Source organism: Ananas comosus, linkage group 14 (genome assembly GCF_001540865.1).
Source record: "Ananas comosus cultivar F153 linkage group 14, ASM154086v1, whole genome shotgun sequence".
NCBI lineage: Eukaryota > Viridiplantae > Streptophyta > Magnoliopsida > Poales > Bromeliaceae > Ananas > Ananas comosus.
In genome coordinates this window covers 11,249,037-11,260,470 of record NC_033634.1, presented here as the reverse complement: position 1 = coordinate 11,260,470, position 11,434 = coordinate 11,249,037, and the positions used below count along the sequence as shown (strand labels likewise).

At 36.9% G+C, this 11,434-nt stretch overlaps 2 protein-coding genes across 2 annotated transcripts in view; one reads left to right on the top strand and one right to left on the bottom strand.

The window, feature by feature from the left end:
• On the top strand, positions 2,286 to 6,263 carry LOC109720607 (probable calcium-binding protein CML21). The gene is made up of 5 exons (XM_020247838.1): positions 2,286 to 2,495; positions 3,753 to 4,001; positions 4,453 to 4,652; positions 4,894 to 5,068; positions 5,888 to 6,263. The coding sequence occupies exons 2-5, from the start codon at positions 3,806 to 3,808 to the stop codon at positions 6,007 to 6,009; spliced, it is 693 nt and encodes a 230-aa protein (XP_020103427.1). The 5' UTR covers positions 2,286 to 2,495; positions 3,753 to 3,805; the 3' UTR covers positions 6,010 to 6,263.
• The window catches only part of LOC109720606 (APO protein 1, chloroplastic), a gene marked incomplete at its 5' end in the record, with an annotated part of 5,487 nt that continues 404 nt past the window's right edge, over positions 6,352 to 11,434 (bottom strand). Inside the window, 4 exon segments of the mRNA XM_020247837.1 lie at positions 6,352 to 7,350; positions 7,711 to 8,081; positions 8,760 to 8,815; positions 8,905 to 8,979. Of these exon segments, the coding sequence (XP_020103426.1) occupies positions 6,516 to 7,350; positions 7,711 to 8,081; positions 8,760 to 8,815; positions 8,905 to 8,926 (1,284 nt within the window). The 3' untranslated portion in view covers positions 6,352 to 6,515.

The window sequence follows — 11,434 nt, the reverse complement described above, 5'->3', positions numbered from 1 at the left end:
GAAAAAGAAGAGAAAGAGAAAAAAAAAAAGAAAAGAAAAGAAATTGTGCAAAAATTTTATAAATGGTGCAACCTTGATCTAAAGAGTGTAAAATATATTTTAAAAGAGTGTAATTTTTATATCAAATAGTATAATTTTTATTAAAATAGTGTAAATTTTTTTTAAAACAGTGTAATCTTATTTTAAGAGTGCAATTTCATTATCTTCTTTTTTCTCCTATATTTTTTGATCTTTTCTATAGAAAAAAATAATTTTTTTATTTTTTATTATTCTTATTTTTTTTCTATAATTTTTTTTTTATCACTATCTCTCCCTTGCTTTCTATCGCAACAAGCGCGACGTCGTGGGAGGCGATCTCGCCGCCTCCGACGACGTCTCGGCGTTCCGATACGCGGTGGAGGAGAAGAGCCTGCGTCTCGACGTCGTCGTGCCCTAGTGGAGAAGAAGGGTGGCGGCGCGGCCTCAGTAAGGTCGGGGGAGAGGAGAGCAAGAGTGCATGGGCGAGGGCGAGGGCGAGGGCGAGGGCGAGGGCATGCGGGGCGGAGGCGAGGCGAGCTGTTTCCGCCTCCACCTCCGCTGCCTTCTTCGGAGAGAGAAAAAAAAAAAGGAGAGAGAAAAAATAATAAGAGTATTTTGGTCAGTTTGCTGAAAATTCGGCCCAAATCTGTAAAATCGAAAAAGATGACCAAATTTTACAAAAGCCCAAAATAAGTGAATTTTTTATATAAATTGGCTATTTTTAATTTAGATACAAACTTTTTTTTTTTTAATGGAGAGTCCTCTTCTTCCACTACTTTCTTTCCTCTCATGAGTAGCCCACGTGATGGGCAACCCACAAACAATGCCCTCCACCCCTTTTTAAAAAATAATATTTAAAAAATAATAATATAATAAAAAAGAGCAATTGTTTATATCTGAAAAATTCTGAGGCTAATATTAAAAATATTTTTTAAATATTTCAAGTTATTTCAAATATATCACTAGAGTTAAGTTCTGCTGGTAAACTATTTACAATAGTCGTTGTCTCTGTAAAATTACTTTTTTACCCTTTTCACATATACCCTTCTACCATCACCAACTTTTCTTATTTATCCTTAAATTAATGGCAAAAGAGATATTTTGATTTTTTAAACTCTAGCAAACATTTAGACATGTTTGGTTCATGATTTGAGTAGAAATGGAAAATTGAATTGGATTACTTTGGAATGAAAAATGGAATTATGAATCATCCAAAAATATTTGGTTTATTATTCGAATGGAAATCGAAATGAGGCTCTACGATTTTGAGAGAGGGTTTTGATTAAGAAAATAAAGGGAGAGGAAAGAGATGTTTACGAGAGAGGATTTTGGGTAATTTACTTTGGAATCAGTCAATTCGGAGTTCAGAGTCGGATTGGGCTGAAATGAATTTGATCATTCTTATTCCGAAGTGAAAAAGGAATTGAAATCTAATTCCTGTAAAACAAACAACAATTATCGGAATCAATGAATTTTATTCTAATTCCATATCCTAAAATAGGTGAATCAAACATGCTCTTAACTCACGTTTAATTCGAGATAATTTAATGGGTGATAACTGTGGGAACATTTTTGAACATTAGAGGGACATATGAAGGGTATATTTGAAACAAAAAAGAAATATTTCCGGAGTATATAGATAATTATCTCTAAAAAAAATAGTCTCCTACATTTGAATTCGAATTTAAATTTTAAATTTGAATTCAAAATTTAAATTTAAAAAGAAGATTTGATCTCGATTCTAAATTTGAATTTAAACTTCGAATTCAAATTCACATTTTGAATTTGAAATTCCAAATCAAAGTTTGAAATTAACTTAGAATTAGAATTTAAAATGCGAAATTGAATTTAAAATTAAATACAAAATCGACATTTGAATTCGAATTTAAAATCTTGCTTTGAATTTATAATGTAATTCGAAATATAATTTAGATTTAAGATTTAAATTTATAACGTAAAACTAAAATCTAAATTGTACAATTAGCTAGCGCTGACCCGTCGCCTCCTTGGCGCTGACGCGACGATTTCATTAATTTTAACACTTTTTTTAACTGTTGGAATATAATCACAATAAAATCAAGATATCAGAGCCTTAATTCCCAAAAAAAAAAAAAATAATAGAAAACCAAATTGAGAAATGGTGTAAAGGTTGGGACCAATAATAATAATGTAACTTAACCCCCTAAAAAAAACAACCAACCCAACACCCAACACCCTCCTCTCTGTCTCATTCTCTCATCCTCATCCTCTCTCTCGTCCCCAAAATTTTTTACCTAAAAAAAAAGTTAAAGAAGAAACACCTCCTCCTCCTCTCTCTCTCTCTCTCTCTCTCTCTCTCATTTTCAAGAATCCTTGGAGAAAACCGAGTTCACCAATCCCAACATCTCCTTATCTCTATTCTCTAATTCCTATTGGTTTTTTTGTATATATATATATATATATATATATATATATATTGTTTTGCTTTTTCCATAAAGGTAAGTTTCAATTTGATACTCAGTTTTTGATCCCGTTATTTAGTGTTTTTTTTATTCGATTTGCTTGTTCTTAGTGGAATTTTTCATCTTGTTTTGATCATGGTGGATCGTTTGTTGCATTTCTTGCTATGTAGAAGCTCAGTGGTGAAAATTACATAATAATAATAGGAATTATTTTGATTGTATCATTTGGTATTGTTGTTTTTTTTTTAAAAAAAAAACCAGCACTAATTTTATTTAATTTGATGGTAATTTTATTTTAAACAAAATTGGAAGCAAAAAAAAATGTTTTTTTTTTCTTTTTTGCAATCGACTAATCCCATCCTACGCTTTTTTTATGAAAATTTTATCTTTTTTTTTAAAAAAAAAACAGCAATAATGCTAAATGAGGCCCTAGTTTATCTTTTTCTCTTATATTTTGCTTGTGGAAGATGATTTTTTTTTTTTTTTGGAATTAAACCTGCTTTGATGTTTGCAATAATTAAGTTACACATACTAACTATCACAGCAACAAATTAATGATATGTTCCTCAATAATTTAGCCCCTAATTGGTAGATTTTGAACAATTAATAGCTTTTTTTTTTTGGGCTGTTATTTTGGGAAATAATACAATACCCTCTTTGCATGTAAGCATTGATTTGGTGACACTTGTGATGGAACTTAGGAACCAAATTTGAGAATTATTAGCTTAAGATCTTGGAGAGCAGCAGCTGTTTTATATTAACTTAACATGGTATAAGATCAAGAGGTTCTGAGTTCAAATCCCGAGAGATTATTTGCTTCATTTAATTTCCTCCAATTTACTTCATCTCGACCCCAGACGCGACGGAGAGAAATTTGGCCTGATAATTGTAGTTATTCTGATATAGTTGTCAGTAAACAAATCGAAAGCTTGCTTGGAGTAATTACCTCTATTCTTGCTTTGATTTTGTTAACATTTGTTCTTTTTCTTTTTGACTCTTGGGGCCAAATCTTAGTTGTCGATAACTACGCATTTCGGAAATTTACCGTCTCAAATGCCTTAGTTTTGGTTTACGGATATTGACATGATTGATGAGCGATAACATTAACTGTTTCTTTGTACATTGCTCCGTGTCTAAAGTTTATAAGAAAGGATTCATGATCATATTGTTTCGTCGATGATGGACAACAAAATTTGAAACTCAACATGTTTTCTAGTTTGACATTTTATCCTGTTACTTTATTTTCCGAACTAGAATCTAATAGTTCTGAGCAGAAACTTTTGTAAGTTTCAGACAAACATATTCGGTAGGGGTTGCGTAAGTCGCATTTTGCTGTCGCTACTACTATGGGTGGCGTAGTTGGGAGGAGCGAATCGTTCAGGCGTGGCCCGCCTGAATCGAAGCTCGAGGCCAAGATGGTCGAGGCTATGCGGAAGAGAGCGGCGGAGGGGACTTCCATGAAATCATTCAACAGCATCATAATGAAGTTCCCGAAAATAGACAAGAACTTGCGGAATTGCAAGACTATTTTTAAGCAATTTGGTGAGTGATTCTTTGCAGTTCTGAGCTGATTATTACTACTTCTGAGCAGAATCATGTGTTCAGTTTCCTGAACATTGCCTTTTCTTGATCTTTTCCTTTGACAACTTAATTTTGATTCCGTATATTACTTGAGGATGCAGGTGCTCTTTAAGTTAAGTTCTATACTTCTTCATATTTTTTAAACTTAATTCTCGGTTTGGCCATGCAAAGTACACATCTTTAAGAATGCGCGAAAACAGTTCGCATCCACATGCTTTGTAACAGTTTCTCGTTTAGTTAAATTTAATCAAACAATGAGTTTAACACGTAAATAAGGAGTACGCAAGTTCGTCTCGAGGGCTCATGTATACATTACTAAATACACACAATTCGACATTATTTTTAGGTTGGTTATTTTGTCATGTTTGAGCTAAGCCTTTTTGCCTTTGGTTTTTATTGTTGCACCTTTCAGACGAAGATTCGAATGGTGCGATAGACCACGAAGAGCTTAAACGGTGCTTCGAGAAGCTCAAAATATCATTTACAGAGGAGGAGATTCGCGATCTCTTTGAGGCGTGTGATATAGATGAGAATTTGGGGATCAAATTCAACGAATTCATCGTACTTCTGTGCCTCGTTTATCTCCTGAACGAACCAGCTGCGGAGCAAGCAGTATCCTTCTGCATCTGAAAATTGCTATATTGTTTATCATTTTAACAAATTATCATCTGCGGGTGCTCAATTTTTTTTTAAAAAAAAACACTAAGTTTGTACCCAGAAGATCCAGTTTTGGGCTTGACATTATGTGGGATGTCAAAATTTTGGAAAATTGAAATAGAAATTGTAGGTTTCTCGCAATTTGGTATGCCATTTATAGAATTTTCTTTGTTGTTCCATGACCGAAATTCGCCAGAAATCACGGATGGGACTGCCGAATCTCGAGTCGACTTTTCAGACGCTGGTCGACGCGTTTGTGTTCCTGGACAAGAATAAGGACGGATACGTCAGTAAGAACGAGATGGTTCAAGCGATAAACGAGACTACCGCCGGAGAGCGCTCTTCGGGACGCATAGCCATGAAGAGATTCGGTCAATTACTTATTCCTCCATCCTCGTATTTCTCATACATTATGTTTCGACTTTCTCACTACTAGGATAAGGATGTAGTGAACTCAGGGCCTATTTAGCCCTGCTAGAGCTATTGCAGAAGTGCTGTTCGAGTAGAGTTTTTTCATCAATGTTTCCTGATTAAAATCAGAAGCTTAAAAATGACGTGATTCTGCTTTTGGGGGTCATGATGTCTGATTTGGCTCTCAAATCTAATCTATCTTCTACTTCTCAACTGTAGCAGCTATTCTAGAAGTGAGACGAAATAAACACTTGAATAATCCTATGCGACGACTATGAAATAGTGTAATTCAATATATGGCTAGGGACTCTTTGGGCATTTGAGCTCAATCTGTTCTCTTTATCGGACCCTTCGCATCCTTGACTTGTCCTCTTGCCAACCTTAATTAATCATCATCATTTCTTTTACATGATTATTGTTTTTGAAATTTTGAGTATGAAATTAACAAACTTATTTATAGTAAGTATTTAACTGTCATAGCACGGAATCATGCCGAAAACTTGCTGTGCCGACAAGATTTATTTTCATCAAATCATGTACACTTTATTCATATAACTTCTAACTAGTTTCAAAGTAAAGAAGGTTTTGAGCTGTGTCATCGGCAAAGGAGCCGTATTGTACTGATATCTTATCGGCACAGTACAGCATAGTGCGCGTCCATGCCGATCGACACTTAAATTCTTTATTTAGAATTTTAGCATTGTTTGGCATTTTGTAGGAGGTGATTCAATATTAGTGTTTTTTTTTCCCTTCTTACATGTTTTCATTTGTCTAAACAGAAGAAATGGACTGGGACAAGAATGGAATGGTGACCTTCAAGGAGTTTCTCTTCGCATTTACACGTTGGGTGGGGATCGACGACGTCGAAGAAGAAGAATTAGAAGAAGAAGAAGAAGAATGAAGAGTGAGGCTTCCCTCTATGCGCAAATCTGCGCGAGACCGAGAATACGATGATGTGAACTTCAAACTCATCTCCGCGAAAATAACAACCATAAGATTCGCGGAAATTTTACATCATCAGTTCACTTGTTATGTCGACGATGCCGAATCAAGTTGTAATTTTCAAACAATGTGAGAATTGGAAACAACTCAGCAGCTCCTGCTTATGTCAGATACATCATCTATTCCTTATGCAGTTGGTATGTTTTTGTGCAATTAAACTGGTTTAATTGGAGCCTCTTTCACTCATGTATATTGCTTGAATACAAAATATAAAAAACACCGTTCTCTGATAACTTCGAGCTTTTAGAGAGATAAACTCGAATATTTATTAGCTAGAAGAAAAGTAGGATCTACAACAGTAAACTTACATTATACAGGTTGATTGAAAGATAAAATGATCTGTGAGACAAGTTCATCACCAAAATCAATACACCGAATCACACCGAATTACAGTTCTTGTTCGCGTCACGCGACAAAGCGAGCTTCGTCGGTGTCGGGCACGACGATATCCAGCCGCATCATAGGCCGGTAGCTGTCGGGTATTTCTGCCCCGGCCTGCACGCACAGCTCCACGACCGCCGGAGCCTTGCCGTAGAACCTCTTCAGGGCCGACGTGAGCGGGGGGCCGTCGGGGTCCCGGAGGTGCCACACGTAGTTCGGGGGGATCACCTCGTCGATCGTCGCGTCCTGCCACCCGTGCTTGCCGTCCCTCCACTGGTGCTTGAACGCCCCACAGAGCTTCGCGTTGTGGCCCCACGGCCCGACGTGGACCTCCGAGCAGTATCCGCAGGCCTTCACCGTGTACTTCCTCATCAGCCGTCTTACGCCGCTTCTCACACTGCTGTAAGCCTTCAGCGTTCTTTCCGCCAACCGTCTGGTATCCGACGGCACCGGCGACTGAGCTTTCAGTGTTTCGTACGTGTCGAGCTCCGCGAGCAAGGATATACAGTCTTCCGCACGGTAGGGCTTGGGCTCCTCTACGAACCCCCCGTGGTCGATCACCTTCTTCCCGAGCATGCGGACGGGGGTGGTTCGTCGCCGCGAGGGGTACTCCGGTATGTCGATGCCGGCTTGGATGCACAGCTCCACGACCGCGGGGATGCGGTCGTAGTCGAACCGCGTCTCGTGCTTGATCCGCCGGCCGAACGGATCGAAGAGGTGGTACGATTCGATCGGGACGAGGACGTCGTTGATAGAGCCTTTGACCCAAGAGTGGTGGCTCCGGCGCCGCTCGCTTCCCGTCCCGCTGCAATCCTGGATGTTGTGGCCGACGGGGCCGACATGGATTTCAGGGCATTTGCTGTAAAATATCAACTGCCGATTTAATCTCGCTAGTAAATAACAGTAAACCAGCAAATTGGAAACGAAATTCTGATTCGACTACCCAACCTTTCAATTTGTTTGAGTTACATGATTTTATGGCTCTTCTGATACAAAATTTAAGCTAAATACTTACTTTAATGAATTTCTAATTACGTAAATTGCATAGAATATGCTAACTAAACAAATAAAGATAAATGACACATTCAAATTTTAAAGTTAAAGAGTCACTAATCGGCTCGAATCAACTAAATTAAACACTTTTATTGAGATTTAAAAAGGTCATTCAAAAAGAATTCTGGAATAAGCAAGAAAATAATTGCAAGATACTTGAAATTACCTGCAACCGTAAACCGTAACGACATGTAGAAGCTGCGAGAGGCCTCTTATAAGCACTTTCCAATGTTCCAATACCTCGTAGGCCACGGGAATAAGCTCGGGAACCAATAACCCGTTCTTCGGGGGATCGAGAGGCTTCTCCATTCCCATTTGCGCCAGCTTTTTATCTTGCCGAGCCACTCGTTGCATCTTCTTTAGCGGGACGGCGTAAGGCTTCTTTTTGTTCTTCGGCAGTATCGGCGGGAGATCAACATTTTGAGGATGCCGATCGTACTTCTTGATGATTGTGGAAGAATGAGAAGGGTCTTCGCAAACACAAGTAGAAGTTCTCAACGATACTCGCGCATTGCGTCGAAGAGGTTGGCATCCTAACTGCAATCAATGGAAAAAAAGGAAAAAAAAATGAAAAATGAAATGAAAGGTAAGATAGTAAAGGAAAACATAAACCCAATTGAGCCAATTGTATTTTTCAGAATTAAAAAAGAATTATTATCCTGAGACTTGAGAAGCTCGAGACGAAGTAATCACAATTATGTTAACAAGATTAAAGACACAACGACAACAACAACAACATATGGAAAAAAAAAAAAAAAGAATAACGAGGTGTTAATTATATGAAACAACCGTTTTTTCTTGAAAAGTTTAAGCTACCGGAGAACGGACTCGTAACTTTTTGATAAGCCTAAGTCGTGAACTTAATTAAATTTGAGGAAATTAAATAACGCTAGGAGCCTAGCGGGACTCGAACTCAGGACCTCTTGCTCTAATACTATAGTAAATTATATAAAACAACCGTTTTTTCCTAAAAGCTTAAGCTACCAGAAAACGGTGCTTTTAATATTTATATCCAATAAATGGTCATAACAAGAAATAGACACTGTAATAATTCAATTTAGGTTACAAACTTGACATAGAAAAGAATTTTAGGAGTAATAACGGTCCAAATAAGAATTAGGTACTGTAACAATTGAAAAAAATATTGAACAAATATGTAAAATTATAGAATGGATAATAGTAGGGTATGTAAAGACAAGGAAAGGAAGCAAAAACCTTCACGAGTCGAGAAGTATTAGGCCTCTTGATCTCTAGAAGGCTAAAGTAAACACCTGGAATAAAAGGATTAGTCCATTACTTTAACAAAGAGAAATAAACATGGAGAAAAATAAATAGCGATTGACGACGGAGAGGAACTAACTCTTATTAGGAAGAGCCTCCATATGCCGCTAACTTTCCAGCTTACAAATTACATCTGCTTGTAGTTTGATCTTTGCTGCATATTATTCGAAAATTGGAGTGAAGAGCGAAATGCTTTTGCATAAATGTAGAAAACATTGTCGAAATTTACAAAGATGGAAGGGGAGTAAAGGAATATGTTAGCGCGAATTTTAACGAACATCAAAGAGGAGTTCTTAGATCAAAAAGACAAAGCAAGCAAACAAGTTCAATGACGTAAACAAAATCTACAATGTTTTGGGTTTTGGCCTCTTTGCATAAAATGAATTTCAATTTGCTTTGCGCACAAAGCTACTCATGCTCAATCACTTGATGAATCAAGTTATGCTAAGCAACCCTCCACCCTAAGAGCCCGTTTCGCATTGAGGGCGCCTGTCGCCATTGGGAGGTAAAGCAGTTGGGACGAAAGCATATAGAGATATACTTCTCCATTATCTAGTGGGACTGTAGAAATTCTATTTTAACCAACGCATTGCGACATTCACAACATGATGTTACTTATGGAAACAAACAGAATATTTTTCAGTCATGTTTTCTCACCGTATGTAACGCAACATGTTTGCAATCCCAAATGAAGCCCGAGTCCATTAGGCATATCTTCTTAATAGACAATTGCGGAAAAGAAAAAGGGAAAACTTCAAAAAGTCATCCCCGGTCGTCGTATAGTGCATTTTCAATTTACTCCCATATGGTTCAAAATGTAGCGATTTGCCTCTGTGCTTTCTGTTTTAGTTTTCCGAGATGGCCGTCCGTCGAGATGACCATCCGTTAAAAGGGTAGCAAAATATAATGAAGTATTTTGCCGGCGTATGGTTTATATAAAGAAGCATTTTGCGATCCCTATTAGTGGCAGGCCTTTAATTAAAAAATTAAACATAAAATATAGCAAGGTGAAGTGCTACACTTCGAACCACAAGGTAGTAAACGGCCTCTTCCACGAAAGAGGAAGAGAGAGAGAGTGAGAGAAAGAAAGAGTGTGTGTGCGCGCGTGCGCGTCCGTGCGCGTGTGTGTGATACGTCATAGACACAAATAGAGGTTCAACATCCCAAAAGCTTAGGCGAACACCAAAACTAGAGTAAGTGCTTCTCATTAAACCACATTAAAAACCGCCTCTTCGCTTGGAAAAGAATATTAAATCAACGCTTTAGCTAGTTTTCAATAATAAAACCATGAACAACGAGGTAACCAAACCACAGCTTAAAAAAGGGGACCAACATCCCAAAACATAGGCTAACACCAAAACTAGAGTAAGTGTTTCTCATTAAACCACATTAAAAACCGCCTTTTTGCTTGGAAAAGAATATTCAATCAACACTTTAGCTAGTTTTCAATAATAAAACCATGAACAACGAGGTAACCAAACCACAGTTTAAAAAGGGGGTCCAACATCCCAAAGCATAGGCTAACACCAAAACTAGAGTAAATATTTCTCATTAAACCACATTAAAAACCACCTCTTTGCTTGGAAAAGAATATTAAATCAACACTTTAGCTGGTTTTCAATAATAAAACCATGAACAACGAGGTAACCAAACCACAGCTTAAAAAAGGGGACCAACATCCCAAAGCATAGGCTAACACCAAAACTAGAGTAAGTGTTTCTCATTAAACCACATTAAAAACCGCCTCTTCAAGAGGAAGAGAGAGAGAGTAAAACAAAGAAAGAGCGAGTGTGCAAGAATAAAAGTCCATGAACAACGAGTGTAACCAAACCACAGACAAAAAAAGAGGTCCAACATCCCAAAAGCATAGGCGAACACCAAAACTAGAGTAAATACTTCTCATTAAACCACATTAAAAACCACCTCTTTGCTTGGAAAAGAATATTAAATCAACACTTTAACTAGTTTTCAATAATAAAACCATGAACAAACGAGGTAACCAAACCACAGCTTAAAAAGGGGGTCCAACATCCCAAAGCATAGGCTAACACCAAAACTAGAGTAAATATTTCTCATTAAACCACATTAATAATCTCTATTTGCTTGGAAAAGAATATTTTTAATCAACACTTTAGCTAGTTTTCAACAATAAAACCATGAACAACGAGGTAACCAATCCATAGTTTTAAGAAGGGGTTTAACATCCCAAAGATTAGGCTAACACCAAAATTAGAGTAAGTATTTCTCATTAAACCACATTAAAAAACGCTTTTTCTGCTTGGAAAAGAATACTAAATTAACACTTTAGCTAGTTTTCAACATTAAAACCATGAATAATGAGGCAACCAAACCATAGTTTAAACCCTTTTTAGTTTTTTTTTATAGTACTAAATCAAATCTACTTAACAACAGTAAATACTTATTTTGTTACATCTCAAACTCTTACTCTTAAAATACGAGAAAAAAAAAAAAAGAAAAAAGAAAAAAAAAAAAAACGTAAGATAGTTTCTAGAATACCCTCAAACTAATTCTCTTTTCCTCTTTCCAATAGTAATAATTGGAAACCTTATAAAAATTATTTGGGCATGATATTATATAACATAAACGTC

What these genes read in the sequence shown, in the direction of transcription:
- LOC109720607 (XM_020247838.1), top strand. Translation starts at nt 3,806, where the DNA reads ATGGGTGGCGTAGTTGGGAGGAGCGAATCGTTCAGGCGTGGCCCGCCT. An exon ending in GACTATTTTTAAGCAATTTG is followed by an intron (nt 4,002 to 4,452) that starts GTGAGTGATTCT and finishes TGCACCTTTCAG; the next exon opens with ACGAAGATTCGAATGGTGCG. An exon ending in CATAGCCATGAAGAGATTCG is followed by an intron (nt 5,069 to 5,887) that starts GTCAATTACTTA and finishes TTGTCTAAACAG; the next exon opens with AAGAAATGGACTGGGACAAG.